The sequence below is a fragment of the Falco punctatus genome, assembly GCF_963210335.1.
Source record: "Falco punctatus genome assembly, chromosome: 3".
NCBI classification, from domain to species: Eukaryota; Metazoa; Chordata; class Aves; order Falconiformes; family Falconidae; genus Falco; species Falco punctatus.
In genome coordinates this window covers 111,031,568-111,057,901 of record NC_137582.1, presented here as the reverse complement: position 1 = coordinate 111,057,901, position 26,334 = coordinate 111,031,568, and the positions used below count along the sequence as shown (strand labels likewise).

At 54.6% G+C, this 26,334-nt stretch overlaps 3 protein-coding genes across 9 annotated transcripts; 1 reads left to right on the top strand and 2 right to left on the bottom strand.

Annotated features, from left to right (window-relative positions):
- Nucleotides 1-678: 678 nt before the first annotated feature.
- On the bottom strand, nucleotides 679-21,301 carry CASP9 (caspase 9). 3 transcript variants are annotated; one of them, XM_080379340.1, is made up of 10 exons: nucleotides 20,193-21,301; nucleotides 7,580-7,799; nucleotides 6,972-7,019; nucleotides 6,731-6,765; nucleotides 5,618-5,800; nucleotides 4,791-4,880; nucleotides 3,965-4,112; nucleotides 2,705-2,884; nucleotides 2,401-2,510; nucleotides 679-1,239 (listed from the first exon to the last, which is right to left on the bottom strand). In XM_080379340.1, exons 1-10 carry the CDS (start codon nucleotides 20,301-20,303, stop codon nucleotides 1,147-1,149), a joined length of 1,218 nt encoding a protein of 405 aa, XP_080235466.1. In that variant the 5' UTR covers nucleotides 20,304-21,301; the 3' UTR covers nucleotides 679-1,146. The 3 variants fall into 3 exon arrangements, with proteins under 3 accessions (XP_080235466.1, XP_080235465.1, XP_080235467.1); XM_080379339.1 differs by lacking the exon at nucleotides 20,193-21,301 and adding an exon at nucleotides 8,915-9,053; XM_080379341.1 differs by lacking the exons at nucleotides 6,972-7,019; nucleotides 20,193-21,301 and adding an exon at nucleotides 8,915-9,053.
- Nucleotides 9,230-20,046, top strand: DNAJC16 (DnaJ heat shock protein family (Hsp40) member C16). 2 transcript variants are annotated; one of them, XM_080379338.1, is made up of 14 exons: nucleotides 9,230-9,410; nucleotides 10,261-10,327; nucleotides 11,262-11,592; nucleotides 12,449-12,633; nucleotides 13,535-13,639; nucleotides 14,245-14,403; nucleotides 14,783-14,913; nucleotides 15,131-15,314; nucleotides 15,511-15,693; nucleotides 15,939-16,015; nucleotides 16,499-16,579; nucleotides 16,685-16,783; nucleotides 17,244-17,411; nucleotides 17,812-20,046. In XM_080379338.1, exons 1-14 carry the CDS (start codon nucleotides 9,241-9,243, stop codon nucleotides 18,206-18,208), a joined length of 2,337 nt encoding a protein of 778 aa, XP_080235464.1. In that variant the 5' UTR covers nucleotides 9,230-9,240; the 3' UTR covers nucleotides 18,209-20,046. The 2 variants fall into 2 exon arrangements, with proteins under 2 accessions (XP_080235464.1, XP_080235463.1); XM_080379337.1 differs by having other exon boundaries at nucleotides 17,241-17,411.
- Nucleotides 21,302-21,356: 55 nt separating the features above from the next.
- On the bottom strand, nucleotides 21,357-26,318 carry AGMAT (agmatinase (putative); the record flags this gene model as incomplete). 4 transcript variants are annotated; one of them, XM_080379344.1, is made up of 9 exons in its annotated part: nucleotides 21,357-22,014; nucleotides 22,121-22,205; nucleotides 22,418-22,597; nucleotides 22,913-23,108; nucleotides 23,224-23,272; nucleotides 24,038-24,240; nucleotides 24,389-24,523; nucleotides 24,785-24,993; nucleotides 26,170-26,253. In XM_080379344.1, the coding sequence occupies 9 exons, from the start codon at nucleotides 26,170-26,172 to the stop codon at nucleotides 21,902-21,904; spliced, it is 1,173 nt and encodes a 390-aa protein (XP_080235470.1). In that variant the 3' UTR covers nucleotides 21,357-21,901. The 4 variants fall into 4 exon arrangements, with proteins under 4 accessions (XP_080235470.1, XP_080235472.1, XP_080235473.1 ...); XM_080379346.1 differs by lacking the exon at nucleotides 24,785-24,993 and having other exon boundaries at nucleotides 26,170-26,318; XM_080379347.1 differs by lacking the exons at nucleotides 24,389-24,523; nucleotides 24,785-24,993 and having other exon boundaries at nucleotides 26,170-26,318.
- Nucleotides 26,319-26,334: the final 16 nt, after the last annotated feature.

Sequence of the window (26,334 nt, the reverse complement as noted above, 5' to 3'; positions counted from 1 at the left end):
TCCCAAAAATAAAACAAACCATGAAAATACCCAGCAACTGCAAAGGCAGAGCAGATGTTCCTGGGTTCCCCCTGTGAATCCCCAAGCATCCCTCGCTCCCCACAGCAGCACAGAGGCAAAGGGTCACAGCTCGATCTGCCTTTGCAGCACCAAAGCCCTTGCACGGTTTCCCAAGAGCATAAATCAGCCCACAGGATGAAGACGGGCTGGGCAGCCACGTGTGCAGCTCTCCGCTCCGTCCCAGCTCTGTGCAGCACACACAGCAGCTCGCCAACACTTCCCTTCCCCACCTACATACCCAAAGGCAGCTGCAGCTCCTGAGAGCAGCTCCTTGGTCTCCAAGGATGCTTTTGCCCCAAAACCGCACAAACATCCAGGGTTTCTGACCTGAAACCATCACTGCAGCAGCTCGTCAGGGCAAGTGCTTTAACTCAACTCCAATCTTTAAAGAAATCCTCCTGTTTCCCCGCTGTAACTCCAGTTCTGCCTACAATTGACTTCCTGAAAGGACAGGAGCTGCTTTCTCTATCTGCTGGTGTGGCCACGTTAGAGAAACACTACTGGTTAGAGCAGCAGGCTCAAAATTTGTGTGAGCGAGGTTTTTCTGGCTCTTCCCATTTCAGGGGAGCCTTCAGGATATGCTGAAATCACATTCACAAGATGGAACAGACAAGGAAATGCCAACACTAAAGATCTCTTTCCTCTTTCATTACACATTATTGAAAACGAGAACTATCAACTGCAAAAATCATGTCATTCCACTTAAGGGCCAGACCTCAATTCCGTCGATTGGTTACTGGCAAAGACACAAAATGACTCTGAAGCTGAGCATGGCTGCATCACGACGAGCTAGAGGCACTGTCTTCTGTGAGCACAGAGGCTCCGGGCCGGCACGTGCCTGTCAAAGGACCTTTCTTCACACCCGTCCCTGCTCAGTCTTGAATGTTTCCCATCGGCACAGCGCCATTCTCTGTCTTACCTCTACTTCGCAGCAAGGACAGCGTTGGCAGGTTACATTTCTCAAGACAAACATCTCAACAGACAAAGGGCTCCAGGAGCATCAATGCCGAGCACCGGTGGGCGCAGATTTCATCCGGCCGCAAGGAAGTAACGCTCGCACTCAGCGGGCACCTCGGAGCTCAGGCATCATTTGCACATGAAGAAGAATCTCTTCCGGAGAAAGTTAAAACAGCCTGGGATCTGCTTGTACCTCTCCTTGGCAGAGACAGCGTTTGCCACCTAAGAACAGAAGGAGAGCGGTCAAGGAGTGGGATGCTTCTCTGAGCTGTGCGTCAGGGCACAGCCTCTCTCGTGGGAAGCATGGCAACGAGGACAGGGAATGGGACTGTGGGACAGGAGGGGGGCAGGTCTCCTCAAATGAGATGTTTTCACCCACAAAAACAAAAGGCGCTCGAGGGAATGTGGCCTTTCGGGAAACGCCGGCTGTATCAGGCACGGCTGCCCGTGGTGGGTGATTCTCAGCAGGTGCCCCAACTCCCTCTTCTCCCTTTGGGTGTTCACTTAGGAGCAGATTCCCTTTCCACCCATTTTCTTCCAGACACACCTGTCATTTCCCCATGGTTGCTTCCCTCAAGCCAAATGCCAGCCAGTGGAGAAAGGGTCTCGCACCACTCCCCTGACATTGATGGCTGCCATGCTGCCGCCACGTGCCAAAGCAGCACCGTGACATCAGGAAAATGACAAAAAAGGAGGTCCTCTCCCCTGTCACCTCCACCTAAGACTTTTCTTCTCTTACCCACAGAGACCAGGAAAGGCGTCATCCCCACCTTTGGCAACCTTCTCTAGCCAACAGGGCACGCACAGGAAAGCATTCGTTAGCCACATGGGTTCCACGTTCCCTGCATGTTGTGCTCCTCGCTCAAAGGGACAGATGAACACAAACATGGCATCATCTTCCCAAGGGTCAGATGCTCCTCAGGACTTACCACGGTGTGACAGGAGCACCAGAGAGAAAAAGAGCACCTGCAGAGATTTCCAGGCACAAGAGACCTGGCGGGACTTCCCCAAGGATGTGCTCTGCCTGGACACGTGGTGGCACGCTTATGATGGTGCCCACAGTGCCATCAGCTTGGGCTTTTGAGAATGGGGTGAGCCATGTCATTTCTTAGCAGTTTCCTCGGAAAAAGATTATAGTCCCTACATCCCAGATAACTTTTCACTAGAGAAACCTCAAGGCAGTTTTTGGCAGATTGAGGCCAGATGTTTTCTTTGTTATTAGACCTCTCCCCAGTAGCTCCAACTAGCCACTGCCCAAACTGAATGCTCAAGACCATCCTTGCTGGTTTTTAAGCATAGGCCTCCACGTCCTGGCTGATCGCAGCTCTCACTGCTTCTTTCACTACAACTACAAAAAGCAGGGAAAAAAAATAAGGCATTTACCTGCAGCAACATGTTCAGCAGGTGTTCTGAATGGGCATACTGCTCCAGCACAGCGTCCAGTGCTTCCACATACCACGAGCCACTCGATGCCTCCCTCCAGGAGACAAAACCTGCAGAGAAAGAACGAGAACATTTCTGCTAAAGCCAGTCTTCTGTTCTCGCCTGACCGAGTCACTGCCGCTCCCTGGGTGCTGTCTTGGATGGAGCCAGTTACCCCTAACTGCCCCTGACTTTGGCTGCAAAGCTTCAACCTTCCTGGCTAATCCCCCTGTAGCTGGCAAAGGATTTGCGTGGGCTGGCTCACCTGGAAAAGTTGAGTAGGAGACCAAGATATCACTGGGTGTGGGCAAACTGGCTATGGCGTCTGGCTCGTCCATGTTCCCCGACAGACCCCGAAAAGGAGTCGCGTCTGACTCCAAAGCACCTCCAGGAGCTTCATCTCTGGGCAACTCGTAATCCACCGTGACGCCTTGATCTTTTTGCTCTGAAAAAAAAAGGCAACAAGACAGTCCCTAAAGTTCATCTTACTCCAGCGTTCACCGATAGTACATCTTCTGTTAAGATGAAAAAAACATGTGTAACGAGAAAAAAAAAAAAAAAAAAAAAAGAATAAAAGGTCTCCAACGACACCAAGCTTTTTGGCCCTTTGGCTGTGCTGGTTGAAACGGAGCCACTGGCAACTCACACCAAAGCCCTCGGAGAATCACTGCAGTTGGAAAATACCTTTATGATCATCCTGTCCAACTGTAAAACACTGTCTTGAAACAAAAAGGACTGTGCCAGACATCTTACTACTGGGATGGGGTGGAATATACATATATATATCCTGTGGCCATCAGCTGAATTACTCTATGCTAGTAATTTAGTGAAGGCCTAAACGTGCAGCGAATGTCCCTCTGTGCTTTTTAAAAAGGTCTGTTTTCCTGAGAGATATCTGGGAAATACATTCAGTTGGCTACTTCGGGGATGTAAGAGTCTTCCTCCAACCTGGGAAGGGGAAACCCAAAATACTCCCTCATCCCATCAAATACCTAGCCTGTCAGCCAGTTAGTAAAAATTGCCTTGGCATCTGCAGAGCGCAAAACAAAAGGTTTGAGGAGGTGAGGACAATCTCCTTAAAAGTCAATTCAAGGAGTTTGGGATGGCAAGTTTACCCAACCTTTGTCTGAAAAGGAGTTTCATGCTCTCGACCCATTTGCACAGACCTTCCACTGGGAAAACTCCCTGAGGTCTGTGTTTCCCTCCCGGCTTCACAGCCCAAGACCTGGAGCAGCTGCTTGGTGTGCACCGCAGTTGCTCCCCTCCTTCTTTCCTGCATCCCTTCCATACAGAAAAACCGTTCTGGCACGCACAGATCAGTCCCACCCTCCTTTGAGAAGCCGGTGTCCGAGCCTTCAGACTCCATCTGCACCAGTGGTCAGGACGCATGGCCAAAGGCAAGAGAAGAGAGCCAGAGAGACAGGTGACGAACAAAAAGGAACAACAGGCCAAAGCCTAACCGTGTCTCTGAAGCCTGCTCATGCTCAACAGCCAATTCGCCACCAGAACCGAAACAAAGATTCACCTCCGCCACAGGCCTGGATGAAGAAGAGTTTGGGCTTTCCTCTCAAGCTCGGGCAATTGGACCCATTGAAATAGTTCACAATCTTTTCTATTGGAATGGGTTTTCCATCCGTTCCGTAAACGGCTCCGGGAAACTGAATATGGCTCGTCTGTAAGAGGAAAATCCAGGAGCTAGTAAGGCGGAAGGCAAGGCCAGTTCCGAGGGAGCCCTAAAGGCACCAGACCAAATCTCACTTCCTTGTGTTGGTGTGAAGGCGTGCACCACACCAGGGCGAGGGGACACCCGGGAGTCGTTTGACATGTACTGAAACCCAGCCATCCAACTCCTCCCGTTATCCACCTCCTATCCCATCTCCTCCAGCGACAGGGTTCTTCATCCTCTGGGATAGTGGGCATGTAACACGCCCCATCTTCATAACAACTTCTCTCCTCATCCTTTGAGGCCTCTGCCTTGCAAGGAACAGGCTTTACAACTAACTGTGTCTCCTCCATCAGAGCCAGAGAAACAGGAAGGGCCAAACGACTATGGCGTGAGGGTTCGCGCTACCTCCCTTCACTCACAGCCTGGCGTTTGGCTCTGTGTTATACACCCCAGCCTCCAAAATGGACCACGCTTGTCCACAGGCAACACCAGATGAGCTGGAAAAGCTCCGCTTTCTTTCACCCAGATAGGAGAACATAACTCCTTGCAATGTACTGTGGCAGCAGAACGGCCCTCAGATCAGTCACAACAGACCGCTTCCCTCTCTCCCGCCCCGCGGGGAATCAACCCCTGCCCACGCAGGCAGCCAGCCTAATGAGGAAAAGGAGAGATGTGACAAACCCACCTGACAGCCATGGGAAAGGATGACCACCACGCAGCAGTCCAAGGCACTGTGGTCCCGCCGTGCCAGCTTCAGCAGCTCCAAAATCATTTCCTACGTGGAGAACGTCATGGTAAGCACTTTTTCAAACCATACCTCAGCCACAAATTACTGCTGGGCTGGCTCTTATCCATCCATTGCAGCTGCACCGCTCAGAAAGATCTGGTCCATCTCTTGGCCACAGAATAACCCACACCCCACATACAGGCAGCAAAAGGCAGCAGTGTTTCTGTGGCTCCACCTTATTTAACGTTAGTTACTTTAATTACATAGGTTTCTCTCCTTGCTGCGTTCTTTGTGACACAGCAACGTAAACCAAACTACACTTCCATGTGATTTAGCCACTGAAAAGCACTACTGCCAATTAAGGGCCAGCAGGCGAGCAGAGAACCTCGTTCTACATTTGACAGCTGATCCAGATGACTAAGTTCCCCCTGCCACTTCCAGTAATGGCCAAGGACCGTAGGGACAGGCAACTTGCATCCCCAGCCGCACACAACCCAGGGGCTGGCAGAGCTACACAGAGTAACAGGCTCAGCTGCTTCCCTACAGATCGCAAGGAGGAATCAAAGTTCAGGCAGAAGGGTGAAAGCACGCAAGGGCCTCTCTCCTGCAATCACAGCTCGACAGTAACAAAGAGGATGCAAGTGGTCGATTATTTCTTTGCACAGCACAAGCTGGGGCTTTCGGCGTGCTGCCACCACAGGGGTACAGCCCGCAACACATGACAGCAGTCACTTCCAGGGGCTCGCCACTCGTCCCTCGTGTTAGCTGGACACGGTCGGCCTCACCTGAGCTTTCAGATCCCGTCGAGTCTGGACGTCAAAGCACAAGGCCTTAAAGCGCTTCTCCAGCTTCTCGCAGTCCACGTCAGAGCCATATCGAGTTGACAGATCCAATTCTGAATCTCTACTGAAGTTGACGTTATTAAGGATCAGGCAGTGTCCACATGGGTTTGCTTTCAGTTCATAAACCTGCCAAGCACACACCGCAATTAAACACCCTCTTATTTGGAGTTCTTACTGGCTAATCCAGTGGGACATGGTGCCAACAAGCAAGGCAATTCCTTCAAGCAGCTCATTTCACAGGTTTTGCGTTTCCCCAGGCCGACGGCAAGATAAGAGCATCTGCTCTCCACACACACGTCATTATCAGCTGCTGGGGAACACAAACCCACCTGCCAGATGGGGGACCGCCTTTGTGGAAAACTGGCCACTGCTTTACCCACAGCGTCTCCCATGGCAAGTTGAAGATCCTGGGAGGTTTCTTTAGGCATTGCCACCAAACCTCACCATGAGAGTCCACGTAAGGAGCCAAGAGAACAGGCAGATAACTCTCCCAGAGACTCAGCTCTACCATCAACAACAGCACCACGGCAATTTTACAAAAGCTACCCAAACACCCACACCACTACAGCCAGGAGCCTTACACATACATGGCCAAACCGTTCCCTGTGTGTCAGACACCCACAGGCTGTCAGAAGGCAAGTCCAGACACATTCACGATACCCACTTCCCTGTGCATTTCCCAATGCGCCAAAGCACACTGCACACCTTCATCTCTATTTTCCTGGTGTCCGCCTCTTAATGCTATGATTACTAAGTCTAAACACCACTTTGCAGACAACACATGACTCAGTGCATTCAGAAATTAAGCATAAGTGTTAGCTCTAAGATACATTATTTTTGTCACAGCTGCAATAATCTTTATGGAGGAGCTGGCTAATGATTTACCTGCCCCAAGCCCCTATCAGCCCTGTTACAGCAGCATCGGCCTCGGAGCTATCACTCAGATAACACAAAGCAAGAACCAGCTATCCCAGGGTTATTTTCAGTAGCCACCCACAAGGCATGGAGCTTTGGCTTAATAGGGAACACTTCGGGAATGCCTAAACAAGTACTTACCAGGTCATGGTTCCTTTTATCAATGTCCAGACCACCTACAACACACAACAGACATACAGTAGTTAGCCCTCCACTCTCCATGATGAGACATCGTACACTTTCCACTCCAATTTCATATAGATCCTTCTCTGCCACCTGTGATGCGTCAGCACCACATACCAACTCCCCCTTCCCGCCTGCCGCATGGCAGAAATGAGCGCTCAGCACGCCCTCTCTCTGGAAGAGCCGGGATGCAGCTTACCCCGGGCTGGTGCAGGAGGTATTCGAGGTCTTTCACTCTCAGCTCGGACTGGGATGGACAAACGTGCAGGAAAGTTTCCATATGTAACAACACAGAACCGTCAGGCTTTGTGTTCTCCCCCTTCCCATTTCATGCTCCAAATAAACAAGCCAGGGTCCCCAGAAGGACCCAAGCCAACAGCCACCTGTCACAGTAGCCCTGTGGCAAGGCTGCGATACACCATCACATCCATTTTCCCCTTCCCAGCGTTCAATGGACTAAGGTTTCTTCTTACAACTGCAACGGCTGCATCTGCTCACAGATTCAGCAGAGCACAAGGTGGTGAAGACATTACAAAATCTGTTTTCACAGAGGTACTGCAGAGGTCATATGCAAAAATAAAGAGAAGGAAGCTCCTCACACTGCAAGCACATAGCCCAAGCTCAAAGGCTTCCGCTGCTAGAAAGCATGATGTTCTTTCAACAGCTCTGCATAGTCCCCTCTATGAGCCACGCTCCAGGACAACAAAAACCAGGACTTTGCACGCTAACACCCATGGCAAGAGGGATCCCAGCTGCCACACCCCAAGCTACTGTTTGCCCAGAAAAGACTGTGCCCTTGATACTTACTTTTATTACGCTTCTCTCTATGTAAGTCCAGCTCGACAGGCCTCAGGTCTATCGGCTGCAGTGGTGCTGGCAGGCATTTGCACTCCTCAATCAGCATGTCTGCGAGGTCACCCTGTCCAGTGTCCCGCAGGATCGAGAGGAATACAGGAAAAGCCTGCTTCCCTCGAGTCTCCAGGTCGATGACCAGCTGCCGGGCTTGCTCTCCTCGGCTGCCGGCGCTCTGCAGAGGAGGAAAGCCCAGGCATGTTTCCCCAGGCTGAGGCACACCACCTGGCCGGCCGTTCCAGCTGGCACCCAGAGAAGGGAACCGTGGGGATGCATGCTGAGCACACCTCCCCGGGGCAAGTGAGACCAAGAGCCAGCGGACAGCCACAGAGACCCCCAGCAGCCACCCCAACCCCAGCCCTGACCCCTTCCATCCACCCAGCCCTGCTGAGGACACGTAGCTGCAGTCCACCCTCAGGCTTGGAGGGAAAGGCAGGAGGGGGCACCCCCAGCCCCTACCCAGGGGACACAGTGGCACCCCCCAGCTCGTCGGCAGCGCACGGGACAAGGTAAGACACCCCCAGGCCTGTCCCCAGTAACAAGAGGGGAATTGGGGGGCCTGTGCCTGGCACTGGCTGGGGCAGGGGGCAGTTCTTACACCTCTTACCTGCAAGGCCCGGGCTGAGGAGAGACAAGGGCCACTCCTGAGGCCTGTCACCAGGCTGAGGGGACACACAGCTCTCCCTCGGGCCTGTCACGGGGTTGAGGGGACACAGAAGCCTCCCTTCAGCCTGTCACCAGGGTGACGGGACACAGGGCCCTGCCTTGGGTCTGTCACCGGGCTGAGGAAACACAGGGGCCACCCCCTTGGGTGAGGGGACATGGAGGTCTCCTTAGGCCTGTCACTAGGGTGAGGGAACATGGGGCCACCCTCCTCCAGGTCTGTCACGAGGGTGAGGGGAGACAGGGCCTTCCCTTGGGCCTGTCACCAGTGCTGAGGAGAGACGGGGGCCTCCCCCCGGCCTGTCACTAGGCTGAGGGGACACGCGGGCCACCCCCCCGGGGTGAGGGGACACGGAGGCCTCCCCCAGGCCTGTCACTACGCTGAGGGGACACGGGGGCCACCCCCCCGGGGTGAGGGGAAACGGAGGCCTCCCCCGAGCCTGTCACTAGGCTGAGGGGACACGGGGGCCACCCCCCCGGGGTGAGGGGACACGGAGGCCTCCCCCAGGCCTGTCACTACGCTGAGGGGACACAGGAGCCACCCCCTTGGAGCTAAGGGGGCACGGGAGCCACCCGGCCCGTGCCTGTCCCCGCGGGGCGGGGTCCCGGGGGCCGCCCCCAGCCCACCTGGATCTCCTCGACCATGGGGCGGGTGAAGAGGCCGCGCTGCTCCAGCGGGTCCCAGAGCGGTGCCACCCGCAGCGCCTCCACCAGCCGCAGCCGCCCGCGCCGCAGGGCCCGCCGCTGCGCCTCCTCCATGGCGGCGCCGCTCTGCCCGCCCGCCTCGCTGACCGGAAGCGGCGCCGTCTCTATGGTGACGGCGGGGCGGGCGCGCCGGAAGCGGCGGCGCAGGGCGGCTGAGGGCGGCCCGTCCGCGGCCCTCGCCGCTCGCAGGTCCCCGCAGCGTCGGTCCCCGTCCCGGCCCCGCTCCCCGCCGAGCCCCCGCCGGAGCCATGGAGCTGGGGCGGGCGGGCCTGGCCTGGGCCGCCGCCCTGCTGCTGGCGGCCCTGGGAGCGCAGGCCGCGGCGGCGGGGGACTTCGACCCGTACCGCATCCTGGGGGTGGGCCGGAGCTCCAGCCAGGCCGACATCAAGAAGGCCTACAAGCGGCTCGCCCGGGAATGGTACGTGCCTCCCCCTCGGTCCCGACCCGGGGCGGCCGGGCACACGGGCCCGGGGGCGGCCGGACACACGGACCCCGGGGCGGACCGCGTCCCAGAGCCGGGCAGCAGCGGGGGGCGCAGCCGGGCCGTGGCGTCAGCCGCCTCCCCCGGCTGTCCGCGTCCGGCGGGGCTCCGCGGGCGGCCGGAGGTGAGCGCCGGGTCCTGCTCGCAGGCCAGGGGTCATCCCAAAACCGAGCGGCCGCCTTTCCCGTGAGCCGCAGTACCCGTCAAACCCCCCCGGGGCCTGGCTGCGGGGGAGGAGGTTCTCCCTGGCTCAGCTGGGACCTCCACAGGTCTGACTGGCGGTGAGGCATTGACACCAAAGGGCAACGCGGCTCCCACGCCGACACCCAAGGGCAACTCGGCCATGGAAGGGAAGCGCATGGGATGCACAAATACCACACGCTGAGGAGCGGGATCGAGGCATGGCCGCAGAGCTTTGAGAGCCTGCGTGGCTCTGCCCCAGACGTCCCCGAGGGCTGTGGTGGGAGGTATTTTTCAGGAAGAAGCCAGTAGCTATGTAGGGCAGCAGCCAAGGGACACATCACCATAGTAGGTGGGAAAGAGACGTGCTCCCTCGGCCTGGGCTTGGGCCGTTGGCGAGGGATCGGACAGAGGAACAGGGCCTGCAGGCGTGCATCCCAGTGCTGCGTTTTGGGAGGGTGGGAGAGCATGTGCCAGGTAGAAAACATGATCTCAGCCTCAGTGGGTGCTGCTGCGCACCCCGCCTGTCCATGTCCTGCTCGCCAACAGCTCGCCATGCCCCCGCAGGGAACTGCTGACCCCTTTTCCCTCCTGTTCTGCCTCGTAGGCACCCTGACAAAAACAAGGACCCTGGAGCAGAAGACAAATTCATCCAGATCAGCAAGGCCTATGAGGTAACATGCCCTTCTTGCTATACCCCTGCCATCGTTAAAAGTTAAGCAACCTTATTTTTCCAGATGCGGCTTTGTGCTTTTCTGCGTACATCCACACAGGAAAGGCGCTTAACCCTGTGGAGGCAGACACTACCAACCAGGAAAGTTTCCTCCACCTTCTCAATAGAGAGCTGCAGGACGTCACCAGCGTGGCCTCCATCGCAGTCATTTTGTGACTGGTCTGCCCTGTTCTCACTAAAAAGCCTCAAACGAGGGAGGAGTGGCCACTCACTGAGCCCCGTGTGGCTGGGTGGCCATCTCATCTGTGTCATGTGTACATATAAGTGCTTTGGGGGTGATGTAAGCAGTGTTACTCACCACAGGGCTTACTCGCTTCACGTGATGCTTTGCATAAGCAGTAATTTGCACATCGCTCCTGCATGGCTCTCAAAATTGGCCGCCTTGGTTTGAGGCAGCTGACCTGATGCTGCTGCAGCCAGTAGGCCCAGCCCACAGAAATAAAAGCAAATTCTCATCTCCCAGCTGAAAACTGCAGTTTTTCTGTGGGGCTTCCAGCTACTCGGCAAAACTTGTGGCACTTCCCGATGTGCCGAGAAAGCCCTCAACATTCAAGCAGATGCCAGCAAAAGCTGCTCTGGAAAAGTAGTGTCAGTGCTGAGATGGCATGATGTTTGGGCTCAGGGAGCAGTCGGTGTCTGAAATGGGTACAGCGGCCTTGATTTACAGGCTCCTTTCCTTTGGCTTTTTTTACCCACGTTGACTGCAACGAGCCTGGAGGCCACGCAATAGCTCCCTTCTCCAGAACACTGATCCCTCCCAACACGCAGCAAAAGCTACACATTCTCTCATAGCCCATAATTTACTGAGGGAGTATTGTCAGGGAAGTTCCCCCTCCTGGTTTCAGGTGAGCATTCTTCTATCATCTCCTTCCCAGATCCTCTCCAACGAGGAAAAGAGGGCAAACTTTGACCGCTATGGAGATGCCGGGGAAAGCCAGGGCTACTCTCCGCACCAGCATCGCCAGTTCCACCACTTCCATGAAGGCTTCTATTTTGACGAGTCCTTCTTTCATTTCCCTTTTAATTCGGAGAGGCGCGACACCTCTGATGAGAAGTATTTGCTCCATTTTTCCCACTACATCAATGAAATCATTCCGGATAGTTTCAAGAAACCTTACCTCATCAAAATAACCTCAGACTGGTGTTTCAGCTGCATCCACATTGAGCCTGTGTGGAAAGAAGTTGCTCAGGAGCTGGAGGCACTGGGTAAGGACGAGGCCGTTGAGGCTGGGCATGCATCAGTTGCCCGGTGAGGCTGTGGTGATCACCGTGGGCTTTGGGGGACCACATTTACACTGTAGATTTCCTCAGGGGTTGAGCCTAAGGCTTTCCCAAACATTACTGACACCGTAATCAATGAGGCTACGGCTTAGAAATGGTGGAAAACCCAGGCCCCTAGATTGCAAGGGCAAGGCACCTTTTCTCCTGACCATGCGGCTGGCAGCTTGGTCCAATGCTGACGATAATAGGTGGCGGCGGGGCTGAGGGCTGACCGCACCACTACGGGTTTAGGCTGCCAGCCTAAGTGCTGTGTTGCTCTTGGTCCTGCACTCAGCTGGCTCTGATAGGCAAAGATCCCTGCAGAATAGGTCCTCTGCTTGAGGGCTGCTGCCATCCCGTAAGTTTTGCGATTTACAGAATGTGGCATTTGGACACCCAGCAGGTATTTATTTTGTACTCGCCCCTCCACGCCCAGCTTCCTCATTCTCCCCACAGACATCATCTGTGTGCATGCATTTGCAGAAGAACAAACTCGACAGACATCAGGAGACAAAGGCCTTGTAGTTCCTGCTTGCTAAGGTTTTTCTACTTGAGGTTTTAGCGTAGCACATGGAATACCAGTGGACAGTGGAAAAGAGGACAGCATGTGCTCTCCCTCTCCCCATAGATAAAGCTATGAGTTTAAATGCAGTCTTGAAGGATTGCAAGTGGAGGAGAGTACAGAGTTAGGAGGGATGGTCCCATGAGTAACTCCTGAGCAGGACGCTGGGCAGTAGAACGGGTCTTCAGCTCCAATTTTCTGCTAGGCTGCCTTTCACATGAACTCGCTGTCCTTTTCCAGGAGCAGGAATAGGAGTTGTTCACGCCGGATACGAAAGACGCCTCGCCCATCACTTAGGGGCACACAGCACGCCGTCCCTCCTAGGGCTCATTAACGGGAAAATAACCTTCTTCCACAACGCCGTCGTTCGAGAAAACCTGCGGCAATTCATGGAGAACCTCCTGCCAGGGAATCTCATAGAAAAGGTATGCTCCAGTAAGGGTGTCGCGTGCCACTTCTCACATCCATCCGGATATGCATCTCTCTTCAGCTGTTTTGGTGGCTGACCCATTTAATTTGGCCCCCGAGCTGATGTGTGTCCCTAGCACATGAAGATCCAACAGGTTGGCAGGGCATTTTAAGAGCTGTCATTACAGATTTCACTCCCCTTCTTCCTCGGGCTGTCATCCAGCTGATGAGGGACTGCACGGCAGCTCGTAGGTGTTGTCTGCTAAAACTCACTGAGATCCCAGAGTCCCATGGTTTGTTTTGTCCAGTTTTGATTCAGACCTTGGACAGTGGAGCTGGCATCATGATCCCTTTCAAAGATATAGGGAACACCTGTTGCAGACAAAATTCCTGCATTTCAGCCTTGCTTGGTCATTTGGGGCAGCATCTGAGAGCGCCCACCTCCCCTTTTCAGTGTGACGTGGCCAGGTCAGGCCCTGTAGTGCTCTCACCTGCCTGTTGTCTGCTCAGCGCCTCATTCCCCTCCCCTCGTGTTCCTGCGGGGTCTTTAGCGAGGGCCACCTCTCTTTACAGATGCCTGTAAAGCCTTGGCTTCCCACCATATATAAAACATATGGTCCTGATGAACAGTTAGGAGAGCACAAGTGGCACCAGTATTGTCTTGAAACTGCATCGGCAGAGGGTGCAATAACTGGGATGGTTGGTGGGGGGTTGAGATGGATGGTTTTAATTCACTGCCTATACCAAAAAAGCACAGAGCAAGCACGCCTGTTGTTGTTGTTGGAAAGGTGAACCCACAGTCTGCTTTCTGTAACGCCCTGACAGCTTTTTCAGGCTCGATTCCCCTTCAGACATGACAGTAGGGCATCATGTGTGCCTTCGTCAGAGGCTCCACTAACGTTCTGATTCTATTTAAAGATTACAGATAAAAACTACATCCGCTTTCTCTCCAACTGGAAGAAAGAAAACAAGCCCCACGTCCTCCTATTTGATCATATGCCAGTTGTCCCGTTATTATACAAGGTAATGCGATTTCTGTCACTGTGCCGTTGACTTGCTAATAAATCCTGCTGTGCCAAAAGAAAATGCCGTATCGCTGTGAGCAGAGGCGGACCGATGCCGCTTAGTACTACTGACTGGTTCTAGGAGAGCAAGCTGATTTGCGTCGGTTGAAAACAGTGTGGCCAGGTGACCGACTGCATTGGGGGTCAGTTTCTCTGCCCTGCCACGGATGTACCCTTAGCAGACATGAAGGCACGGGTGGGTTTCAGAGGCAGTGGCAACAAGAGACAGGAACTAACCTTTACTGGTAGTGAGCGATCTTTGCAGCAGAGCTCCTTTGGGTACCCAAAAGCCTGTTTGCTGTGAACCCCCTGCTAGCATGCGAAAGGTCAGGCTGTAAAAGCCAGCTGGGGTCCGTTAAGGCTCCCTGTATGATAACTAAGGGGATGAAAACTGGGCTTCAGCGAGGGTGAGGCAGGGCTCTTGCCTCTTAAAGCGTGTGCCTGACAACCTTTAACACAGCAGGAGGCGTGCTCAGAGCAAAGTCACCTCAGGCACGTGCGGAGGGGAGAAAATGCTGTTTGCTGTCTCACATAAACACATGCTGGTGCTTTCTTCCCATCCAGCTGACTGCCTTTGCATACCGAGATTACTTGTCCTTTGGTTACGTCTATGTTGGACTCCGAGGCACGGAAGAGCTGTCCCGTCAGTACAACATCAACGTATACACTCCCACCATGATGGTCTTCAAGGAGCACATCGACAGGCCCGCCGATGTGGTGCAGGTACGGCTCGGAGCCCCCTCTGGGAGCTTCTGCCAAACAGACACCCAGGTTTTCTGACTTAGCTTGTGACGAGAGGTCGGTCAGTGGCAGGCGTCAAAGCAAAGAGTGTTCAGAGTGTTCGTTGTCAGCATAAACTCTGGCTTCAGCAGCAGGGAAAAGCAAGCCTGAGGAGAGAAGAAGCTCACCAGGCTTCAGCTACGGTGTCTGATCTTTTGAGGAGGGTGGCCACAAGTAGCTGCTCGGTCTCAGGGCCTCAAAACGTCTTGGGTGATTTCCAGGAAGACCATGGTGGCTGGCAGCCTTCGGGCACGAACATCACAGCAGCTTTGCTCTCCTCGTCCGGCTTGGTTCTGACCTCAGATTTCTTTGTCCTCACCAGGCACGAGAGATGAAGAAGCAGCTCATCGATGACTTCCTTTCCCAGAATAAGTTCCTCACAGTGGCCAGACTCACCAGCCAGAGGCTGTTCCAGGAGCTATGTCCTGTGAAGAAGTCTCACCGTCAGCGAAAGTAAGGCTCCGTGGGGGACGCATCCCCCCGTTTTGTTCCCCGAGGCGCTGGGGCTGCTTCTAAAGCCACTTGTTTGATTCTGAGCAAGCGGGGGAACAAATGCATTGCATCACGTTCAGTATCCATGTTGCAGGATGGGGTTCTGGCTAGGGGAAAGGGGATGCTTGTTTCCTCTCGTTTCCTAAATGGCTCTTAACCCTCTCGTCATGTTGCCTAGGCACTGCGTGGTCTTGCTTACTGGAGAAGGTGACAAGTTTGCTGCAGCTTATGACGCATTTTTGACTTTTGCTGTGGCCAACACAAAAGACACACTGAAGTTTGTGCACATCTATAATGATCGGCAGCCAGAATTTGCCGACACCTTGCTGATGGACGAGGAGAAGTATAAGGGAAAATCATCTGTGAGGGTTCCCCTTTTTTTTTTCTTTTTTCCCATCCTCCCCCTTTCCTTTCACCTGTTCTAATTCACATCACTTCGGGCAGGAGGCTATACCTTGATCTGACTCCCAATTCTGGGCAGTGATTTGAAGCGTAATGTCTGTCTAGAAAACCGTACCTTCCCCAGGCTGACATCTGCGCTGTTACTGCCTCGTCCAGGTGGTCATTCTGGAGAGACGCAACAATGCTGGGAAGGTCGTCTATAAAGCCTTGGAGGAAGCCTGGCAAGGCAGCAAAGAGGACAACTTCATCCTCCTGGATCTTCTGGACCAGCTGAGGACAGACCCCAGCCTTCTCTCATTGGAGACCGTTCTGGCAGACCTGAATGACGAGCTCGCTCCCGTAAGCACGTGGCCTTTTCAGCTGCCCAACCACTGCATCCCCTTTTTCAGATAGTCCCATTGCAGCCCTTCACGGGCATTATTTAGATTTTAAAATACCAGGGTGAGACTCCTTTCCCGCTCTTGTAGAGAAGCCTGCGGCATGCTCCAGACCTGATCAGGCCCAGGGTTTGGTTTAAGGGTTGGGAGTCCCATCGGGGTGCTCTGGGTAGCGGGTTTGGCATTGGCTTTTTTCTTTTTCAACAGATGTTCCTTATCCGATGGCTCTACTCTATGCTGGACTATATCTCAGACTGCTGGGACAGTTTGTTTCACAGTAACTGGTACGGATTGGGTGTGAATGAGTCTCAATGGGGAGCAGGACTGCTATTACCTTGTTTCAGAGGCATAGCAGAAACAAGGTCTTATGGACAGGAATTGAGAACATACCAAAACACACAGGCACCTGTATTCTCTCAAGCTTTAGGCAATGAGTGGTGGTGCCACGGTGATGTTAGCTTCTGCCTCGAGTATGCCATGCTTTGCCTCGAGGCTGAGCGTGGATGTTATGCTCCCAAAAACACACATCTCTCATTGTCTTTCACCTCTTCCCTGTCACTTGTTTTTAAAATGGATCCGTTTTTATCCTCCTCCTATTGGGTGGGAGCAGGACAGTGCTCAAAATCTTGATTGTCTTTAAGACCCCAGGAAACCAGGCGAGTTTCTGGGGAAACCGCATGGTATTACTTGAGGTAACAGGAACTGAAATTCGAACAGAAACTGGGGGACTCACAGCCCTGACTGCTGTTTGCAAATGTTCCCCCCAGGCGAGAAATGATGCCGCTGCTGTCCTTGCTCTTCTCTGCGCTCTTCATTCTCTTTGGCACTGTCATTGTTCAGGCTTTCAGGTGAGTGCAGGCCAAAAGGTCCCAGGGGATCTTACAGTCCAGCTGATAGCTCCTCTCTCCAATCTACAGTGCCTTAAACGCACCCAAGATAATCTTCCTTTGCAGTGATTCGAGTGACACAAGGGACTCTCCTCCCTCTGAGAAAGAAGAAAATGCTGCAAAGACGGAGAAGAACGATGCAACCTTTGGCAAAGAGAGTAACAGGTTCCCTCTCTCATTTCTCCACACACATTTTCCACTGAAGCATCACTTGGGGGGCCTCTGGCCAGAGCAGAGCATTAGGGGGGCGGCAGAGAAGCACCACAGTTGTACGGGCATGGCGCCTTCGTTGTGTGGGGCAGCGTGGGTGCAGTGAGAGGGGTGGGATTTGTGCTCAGCCAGCACCAAGGGCCAGCAAGGACAGGGGTGTGCAGCCTTAGTTATTACGTGATTCCTGCTGAGTGGGCCCCAGACGGCATCTTCAGGGAGAGGCAGGGAAGGTCAAGGTCTGACCGACTCGTTGAGGAAGATCCGAGTCTGGCCCTGGCACCCATTAAACAGGCTTGAACTCCAGGGCACGGGGACGGCTTGGCAGAGGACAGGGAACGGCTTTGCAGTTCCTCCATCCTCGGCCTCTCCTGGTCCCTCGTTCCCCCTTCACCTCATCACGGTCTTGTTGCAGCAGGATGCCCAAAAAGGGCTTCGTCGAGGTGACTGAGCTAACGGACATCAACTACAACAGCAACCTGGTGCGCCTGAGGCCGGGTCACATGAACGTGGTCTTGATCCTGTCCAACTCGACCAAAACCATGCTCCTCCAGAAGTTTGCCCTGGAAGTCTACACATTCACAGGGTAGGCCGGGGCCCTCTCCCAGGTTTCTGTTTTGGTTTTAGCAGCTTGGGCAATGCCACTCTGATAACAAGTTAGCAGCGGTGTTGGCTTGTTCACCAGGAGGGAACGCTTCTAGCCAGCAAAGTGGCCTCTGCACACATCAGCAGCAACGCATCACCAAAAACCAAGCAGCCTTTCCTAGCCAGACAGGTTTGGTGCCGCTGCTGCTTTGCCGTACCCATATTTCAATGAGGAGGGTGCACACTAGGCACTGGTCATCTGTGCTGAACGGGGTTAAAAAAGGAGCTGCGGCCACCCAGCTCTGCACCTGCCCTCATTTACCAATGCTTACCTGTCCAGCAGGAACAGTCCGGCTCGGGAGGCACGTGCTAATCCCGCTTCCCCTTTACTCTTCCCCCAGGAGCAGCTCTCTTCATTTCTCCTTCCTCAGCCTGGACAAGCACCGAGAATGGCTGGAGTACTTGTTAGAGTTCGCGCAGGATGCGGCCCCCATCCCAAACCAGTACGACAAGCATTTCCTCGAACGTGACTACACAGGCTATGTCCTGGCTCTGAACGGCCACAAGAAATACTTCTGCCTCTTTAAGCCTCACCGATCCGGGGATGAGGGGGGAACCCTGGCATTATGCGAGGAGTACAATTCCTTGGTACCCGTGGAAGCCAGAGGGAAATCCTCCTGCAGCCCGGGTTCTCGATCCATTAAAAACAAATTACACAAATTGTCCTTTTGGATGGAACGCCTCCTGGAGGGTTCCTTACAGAGGTTCTATATCCCCTCGTGGCCCGCGCTAGACTGAGGGATTTTAAAGAGATTCTAACGGACACACTTTTTATGAAGATGACGAGGGACAGCTCTTTCCAGGAATACACAAACAAGTGTGACAAATGGACCTTAGGTTTTAGATGAACTCTCCTAGGGCCGGCAACTAGAAAATATCTCCCCGTGTCTGGAGCCTGGGAGCGCAGCCAAGCGCACTGAAATCCCCCCGCCGCCCGCTCATCATGCGTTTGGGACACCGTACTACCGAAGAGCCAAGAAGGCCGTTTTTCCCTTCTTGTTCTGCCACATCTGCTTCCCGAGTCACCCCCAGCTCCATCTCTCAGTTGACCTCGGTTGAAGAAAACCCCATGACTCCTCTGCCCTGGCGACTTGGGCCAGACCGAACACGGCCGGTAACGCAGGTCAGGTCGTGGTTCTCTCTCCCCTTCCCCGTGTGCTTAGCCCGTGGTGCATGGTGTAACACCGGCAAGACCCTGCGGACCCTCCTGGGCCCTGCCTTTCTGAAAGGCCTCCCACCAGGCAGTCATACTTGATCAGCTTTCCCTGTGGTAAGTGAATAAGTGTTTTAGGGTATGGTCGGGAGCATCTCCCTCGTAGCAAACCTGTAGCTGGGAGTACCTGTGGTGCGGGCTAGTAGGCAATCTGCATGTTTCATGCTCATCGTATCATAGTTCCACGTGCAGCTTCACTGGCAAAACCGTAACCAGGGAGGGAAGGGGTTTTGCACGGTCGTTAATACTGTAAAAGTGTTGAGCCATTTAAACGTCACATTGAATTTTTCAGATGCCTTTCTGCTTCTGTCGATTTTAGACGATGTATCCTAGAGCCATAACTTTAACTGCGTCCTCAGATAGTAGGCGTGAGCTGCTACAAGCCAGTAGATGTGTAAAAGAAACTCTACCTAGCTGCCAGGGAGTCGGTCGGGGCTCCTTTCAAACACCCTTACACCCATAGTACAAACCTTCCTTTGTATCGTGGAACCTAATTCTTTGCCCAAGGCGTGCGGTATCATCAGACTGTCGCTTACACGCGAAGCTCCTTTTGGTTTAGGCGTGGGTTTCAGATGCTGGGTTTCAGCCGCTCGCCCGTTTCCTTCCTGCCCCCACCCTCGGTGTCTCAACACGCAGGCTGCTGCCTTGGGGGTTTTGTGCATTTGCGTTGGAGGGGTCTTTTTGAACTGGCAGGTCCGTGTGAAGCTAGGGCAGTCACAAAGCGTGGGCTTTGGTTTGGGCTTTGGCATTTTAGCTCCAACAGCCACTTTTGACACCACAGTGAGGGGAAAGGGAGACCCTTTGCTGGGAAGGCGAGCAGCAGATTCGTGGCCAGACCCTCGAGGGCTAAAGCGAAGGAGCAGGGTTTCTCTGTGCGGGCAGGGCTGAAATCCGGCGGGGCTCGTTCTTCCTTTTTGCTGCTTCACACCGGCTGGCACTGGCGGTGCCTCTTCCAGCCCAGGCCCCTGCGGTACCAGGTCGCCGTTAGGCTGCGGCGGTGCCGGAGCATGGGGATCTGAGTGGGGTGGCCTTTGCCGTGGGGGCCAAACCTGACAGTAGAATGCTCAGTCAAGCACGTGGGGTTAACTCAAAGCTCGGCTGCCCCTTGCCGCCTTAGTTGCCGTCGTAGCGGAGCAGCCAGTTAGAACAACTCTGCCAATCTCTGAGCTAGCTGCCCATCCCATACGAAATCCAGGAATGCTCAAGTCATTTTACTGCCACTGTGACCTAGTTGCTCACAATCCCTTGGCTTGCTGTGCTCCTCCCCAACCTGGGAGCAGATCGGCGTGCTTCGACCACCACAGGTATCTCAAACACCGTGTATAATGTACTTCCAAATAAAAGCTACGATGCTACCAGCTGACCCTATGTGAGGTTACTTAATTTTAGCTCAGCCAACTCTGGGCTGCAGCTTGAACTGCTGCACGAGCGAGGCACTAAAGCAGAGGGAAGGAAGGAAGGAAGGGAGAGGCCTGCTCCCTGCCAAAAAGCACTGAGGCGCACACGTACCGCTGAAGTAGAGCGGGAACAAAATGCTGGCTGGATGCTGCTAGACTTCATCTTCGTTTGGCTGGAGCCATTGCCACAGCGCTCTCGTGCACTTTCCCCGCAGCTTGCCATGCAGGACGTGGCCAGAATAAGTCTTGGCCTGGTGGCAGGCTCTGCATAACTTCTTAAGACATTTGCAAAAACAAAAACAAAAAAATTCTCTGAGTCTCCGCTGTCTCTTCAGCTACTCAGAAACCGGAAGAAAGCCCTGGGTGTGTTTAAAAAAAAAAGTGCCTAGCTGTGCTACAGCCAGGGAATTCAGCCCTGCCCCAAGTACGAAGAGAAGGCCCTTGGGCCTTCAAAATACAGGTCGCACGCCGCCCACTTACTGGAATCATTTTTTCAATTATTTGTTTTTAGCAAAGGTAACCACCTCCCCTTCAGGATGGAGTTTTGGTTAAGGGGTGCTTGCGCACTCCGGCCCTGCCGGCTGCAGCTGGAATGGGAGCACAGCTCCTGTTTAACCAGGTCGGACCAGCTTGGCTCCTGTCGCCCTTTGACGGAGAAACATTTTGTGGGCTGAAGCAAACGCCAAACTGTTCTAAACCCCTCGTTCGGTGAGCTTTGGTGCCCACTGCAGAGCAATGGGTGCTTCTTTCTTGTAGAAGAGTGTGGCCAGAGGCCACGTACGCCCAGGATATGTCCACCCTCCCCCAGCAGCTGCGAGCCATCGCCCCCCCCGGTAATTTTCCAAACCCCCCACCTCCAGCGGCGCTCGACCCGTATCATAACATATCATCAGCAAAGCGCACCTGCGGTTCCGTTACACACGCGGTGGTTCGTCATCCAAAGACGGAGGAAATTCAGTCCTGGTGGACTATTTGAGGGAGGTCCGAGCGCTTGCACACCGCTCAGAAGCAAAGGGGTGCAGCCCCCCGGGGCTAAAGGTGGTACCAAACCTCCTCCCTGTATGGAGCGGTGCTGTTCACTGAAAGCCTGCCAGGAACTAGCATGCTAAGGCAGCCTGAGAAGTAGGACTGAAAATTAGGTATATATTTTGCACTTTTGATACTGGGAAAGGGGGGGAGAATTAACTTATTTGGCAAACTTGTCTTTTTTTTTTCTTTTTTTTTTTTGTATTTGTGAACGGGCACTGATGTTGTTTTGTTTTAAGACGATTACAGATTCGCAACCAAAATAAACTATTTTAATGTGTGATGAGGTGGCTCTGTGTTTCCACGTACAAACTAACCTCACCTCCGCGTCAGCTCAGAAATTCCCAGAGCAATTACACTGCTCCTGCTGCAGGAGAGGCCTGGTTATCCCCGCAGGCAATCGAGTCGGGTATCCCCCTGTTCTCAGAACAAGCCCCAGGCCACCTGCGGCTGCTCTCCCTTCCTCTGCATTCATTGTCCTGTTGCTGCATCTTAATGGGAGAAACTTTTTACCCGTGGCAGTTCTGCCATGTGCCCCCTAAGAGCCAGGTAAGCGATTCCAGTGGTGAGAGCACAGGTGAAACACCATTAGCCTCATCTTTTCCTTTCCCAGGCAAACTCAAAAGCTACAGCCACCCTTGTTAAAATGGGCTGTTCAAACCCATCTGCTACTTTACTTAGTTTCTCAGCTTAAAATTACCTTTTTTAGTAGTAAGTGGCATTTATTCCTCACTGCAAAGCCCACGTTGGCTGCAACCAGTCAAGGGGAACGGGACCCGAAAGCCATGGCCAGGGTCAGAGCCGCGTTGCCCCTGGGGCAGGTGGGAGCTGCCCTCGCCCTGTCTGCACTCGGGGGAGGACGCACAGCATCTCGAACAGCAGGTTCGCCGCCAGGAGGGCTGTATTCCCTGAGAGGCGACAGAAAGGGGGGGGAACCCCAAGCCATGAATGCGCGACTGCTGTCCAGCTGCCGGCCAGGCACACCTCTTTACTGCCAACCATCTTTAGACTCACCAGAGACATCGTACATGGGTGCGACTTCGACGAGGTCACATCCCACTAAGTTCAGTCCTTTGCAGCCACGAATAATCTCCAGAGCCTGGGAAGAAAACAGATTTCTCTGCTTTCCCCATACACAGACAAGGAAACCCAACCTCTACAGACCAAACCTCACCAGTTCAACATTTCCCTTCCTCATGACCCCTACGAAATGCTCCCCGGCCTCCCTAACCCTGCGCTGGTGCTATGACCTCCCCTAACGAGCACAAAAAGGTCCCTGTCCCACGGGGGAAGGAAGCTGCGCCCCCTTACCTGTGCGGGTGTGAGCCCAGCCACCTCCGGTGTCCCGGTGCCCGGGGCATAGGCAGGGTCCAGCCCATCGATATCAAAAGTGATGTACACCGGCTGCTCCCCCATCTGCTTCCTCACCTCCTCCATCAGTGGCCCCAGGGACTTCAGCCAGCACTCTTCAGCCAGGACCACCCGGAACCCCTGCGGGCACACGGACACACGTGGGTGTGCGCTCAGGGAAGGCAGGCAGAGCGCAGCATCCCCTGCCCCATCAGGATAAATCCTCAGCGCAGAGCCAAGCTGCGGAGTGCCCACAGCTCGGCTTTCGCACATGCCGCTCGACTAACGGCTCGGTGGGCTGGGAACAGCTGTCTTGTGGGCCAAGCTGCTGGCATGGGACAGGGTGCAGAAAAGACATTTCTTACCCAGCTGATGCTAAGGGAATATTAATGACATGGGAATATCAGTGGCAGGGAAAGAAAGCAACTCTTGGCACAGGCCCGTGGCTGAGCTTACCTGTTCCCGGCAGTACTGGTAAGGGTCGGGGTCATAAGAGGAGCCTCGGATGCCGATCTGCACCACGCGGCTGCAGTCCAGCAGCCCTTCCTCCACGCAGCGCCGGAATGGGGTCCCGTGGTAGATCTTCTCCCCCAGGGCTCTGTCCCCGGTGTCGGTGTGAGCATCCACATGCACCAGTCCCACGGGACCATGCCTAGTCGAGACAGGTGGCTGTGTTAATCCCCATCCCGTGCACGATGGCCCTGCCGTGAGCCTTCCTGAGGCTCCTTCCCAGGTCCTTAATCTACATCTCCAAATTAGCAACTTACTTTTCTGCCACAGCCTGCAGGATGGGGTAGGTTATGGTGTGATCTCCACCTGCAACAGGACAGGCAAGAGGGTGTGAAGCCCTGCAAGAGGTGCTTAGCACTCATTATGTTTCTTCCCAGGCAATTTTCCCCCCCAAATCCATTAATCCTGCACTTGTTTCTACACCCTAGGGCTTCACTCCCGAAGGAAAACTTGAGGATCCCATGTGCAGGTTGCTTCCTCCCTCCTCAGGAGGACCAGAGATGCACCACTGCCGGCAGCCGCAGCTCATGGAGCGGGACACTTGACCAGGCTTTTAAGTAGGTGCTTGATTCACTTCTGAGGATGCTGTAACTGATGATTTGCCCCTGGTGACTCTCTGCACTCACTTCACTCAGTGATGCCAAGCTGTGACAGCTGGAAGCTTGAACAGGCGCCCAAAGCACGCCTTGTGCAAAGCGGCACACTGCCGGGCACTCGCTCGAGCTCGAGGCTTTCCAGAGGGACACAGACTGCTCTTGCTTTGGGTCCTGTGCAACAGGACACAGAAAGCGTGTCGCTGATTGCCTTCCCTTGAGCTCCAGGCTGTGCTGGCTGGGGAGCACTGACACGGCCTCTCAGCTGACCCACCCTCCTCCTTTTTGGCACAGCGCAGGAGGCTTTGCTACTGGCAGCCATTTCAGCAGAGGGCCTGTAAATACAGCACAACACCTCGTGCCAGGGACAGATTCATCGCTCACCTTCGATCACGTTCCGACTGGATGAGGTGGGGAAAAGAGGGAGTTCGGACAAGCAGGCACACGGTGGCACGGCAGGGGGACGCAGGGTCCTTACCCAAGGTGAGGGGCACACAGCCGGAGGCCACGATCTTCTGGTAGGACTCTCGGATGAGGCGGCAGCTGTCGGGTAGGTTGTAGAGGTTCACATTCACGTCGCCGATGTCAGCCACCTGCAGGGAGTCGAAAGGCGCTGCCCCCGTGCTGGCGTTGTATCTCCTCACCATCGCCGACTCAGCCCGGATCTGACGTGGGCCAAACCTGGGGAGAGACAGCGCAGCTGGGTAAGAAAAGCTGCTGGGCAGAGCTGCCGCCCACGCCGTGTGCCCAGCGCCCCTCTCCCCAGAGGAGCCGTGCTGGCTGGCTGGAGCGAGGCACCGGCTCCCCGGGCACCGCGGCGAGCCCTTACCTGGCTCCTGGCCGGTTGGACGTGCCCGTGTCCAGAGGGACACCAACGAAAGCTGCGTCCAGTCCCTCTGCCGACCCCTGAACGGGCAGTTTCATCATAGAGCAGACCCCCGCGGGCCGGGCCACCGAGAGGGCACTGGGGGGAATGTTGAACCGTGAGGCCCAGTGGCGAGGGGCCCCGTGCCCCGGGGACGCGCTGGGCGAGGAGCCAGAGGTGGCCAGAACAGGTGAGGGCCAGGGGCCGCGCCGTGGGGCGGCCACCGCAGCCAGCTTGCGAGCGCGGGGCCCGGCTTCCCGGGGCAGCAGCTGGCTGCAGCCAGCCCAGAGCAGGGTCCTCATCCTGCCCCACGGGCTCTGACCCTCAGCCCCACACGCAGCAGAGCCTGTTCTGTCTCACCTCAAACACCGCGGGCGGGCAGAGCGCCCGCCACCCTCCCCGGGGTTCAAAGTGCAGCCGGACACCCCACCGCTCGGGCAGGGGCAGAGATCTGGGTCAGCCCCCCGAGGTCCTCCTCCTGGCCTTCCATCCCCGCTTCCCAACGCCTGCTCTGCTTCCCAGCCAGCACCGGGAACAAACACCACAGCCTGTCTCCGACAAGCGCCTGCCTAGGGATTAGCACAACAGGGCAAGAGGGACGTGCTGGGACGTGCTGGGCAACGGTCCAGTTTTTCTGCATGTGCCTGGAGGGAGCAAAGTGAGGTAGCATTTGTTGCATTAACAGCATATACTGTTAAACCACGCTTTACAAAAGCGCCACAAATGCTGAAAAATCATAAAAATGTCTCACTAATGAAAGGCAGGCAGGGAAAGAAAACAAAAATAAGTTTAACCTCAGCAGAACTGTCAACAGACAAAACACAAAGGAGAAACACTAATGGGGATTTAAGAACCGGCGGCAGTGCTGCAGGACAAGTGTTTTAGGCCATTTTTGAGGACAGAGATGAAATGATTTCCAGGGGGAGCAAGTTTCCTTAATGCCTGGAGGTAACCAGCACCATTCGATCCATCTGATCCCTGGTTGGCCTAGTACTGACACCACTTGAAATCAGACGGCTCCAGCTCCACATGCTGCTCCCTACTCTGCAGCAATGGGACCCCAGAGAGACAGGGAAAGGCAGAGGCAAGGGAACGCGCCAGAGCAGGTTCACAGCAGCGAGCTTGCTCCCTCCAGCTGCTTATGGAACACGTGTTCCGTGCCCCGTACTGCAGGGACAAGGGAAGACGCTGCATGTCAACAAGGCAGAGCTGCGCCTTGCTGAGCTACCCACGCTGCAGACCGCCAGAAAGAGAGGACAGAGCAGAGACCTGCCAGAAAAGCGACAGTATTTACTCTTCAAAGAGCTCCAGAGGCAGTGCCCGGGGAACAGGCCTCGCTGCTAGACACAGGCACCGAGCTCACAAACCCGAGGCAGCCATCCCAGCTAAGAGTGTGCTGCGAGAACTCAGCACCTGAGAAAAAGCAGTAGCAGCTTTGGCTGGGGTCAGACCAATATTAAAAAATGTTCTTTTTCTGCAGCTTTTCCCCCAAAGAGCTCACTTCCCACGATTTCCCAGGCTCTGTGCTCTTTGCTGAGCCTTCTTTACAGCCCCAGCAGCGTGCTGTGCCCAAGGCAAAATGAGCAGGGCCAGTCCCCGGCAGGTGGCTTTGCACCACTGCTGAACTAGGTGCCGTTTCAGCGTGCAAGATCCTGATAGCATGTTCTGCATGAGGGTTAGGGATATCAGCTGTTCGACACACGCTGTCATCGACCCACAAACTACAGGAGCAGGCAGCGTTTTACCATTCAGGAGAGTACCAAACAGGCAGGTTCACAAGGCAAGGTCCATTCCTCTTCGGGAAACTCCGTTTGGTGGAATAAAATGACACGTTCCACAGGCAGCATTGGAAAGAGCTGAACGATCTTTTAAGACACTGCTGAACCAGGGCCATGTTGGGCCCGAGGCCT

Excerpts from the sequence above, each read along its gene's own strand:
- CASP9 (XM_080379339.1), bottom strand. The coding sequence starts at position 9,046 with ATGGAGGAGGCGCAGCGGCGGGCCCTGCGGCGCGGGCGGCTGCGGCTG. Across the intron at positions 6,766-6,971 it reads ACCTCCTGCACCAGCCCGGG|GTGGTCTGGACATTGATAAA; the intron begins GTAAGCTGCATC and ends TGTGTGTTGTAG. Across the intron at positions 5,801-6,730 it reads ATAAAAGGAACCATGACCTG|GTTTATGAACTGAAAGCAAA; the intron begins GTAAGTACTTGT and ends TGTGCTTGGCAG.
- DNAJC16 (XM_080379337.1), top strand. The coding sequence starts at position 9,241 with ATGGAGCTGGGGCGGGCGGGCCTGGCCTGGGCCGCCGCCCTGCTGCTG. Across the intron at positions 9,411-10,260 it reads AAGCGGCTCGCCCGGGAATG|GCACCCTGACAAAAACAAGG; the intron begins GTACGTGCCTCC and ends TCTGCCTCGTAG. Across the intron at positions 15,315-15,510 it reads AGTATAAGGGAAAATCATCT|GTGGTCATTCTGGAGAGACG; the intron begins GTGAGGGTTCCC and ends TGCCTCGTCCAG.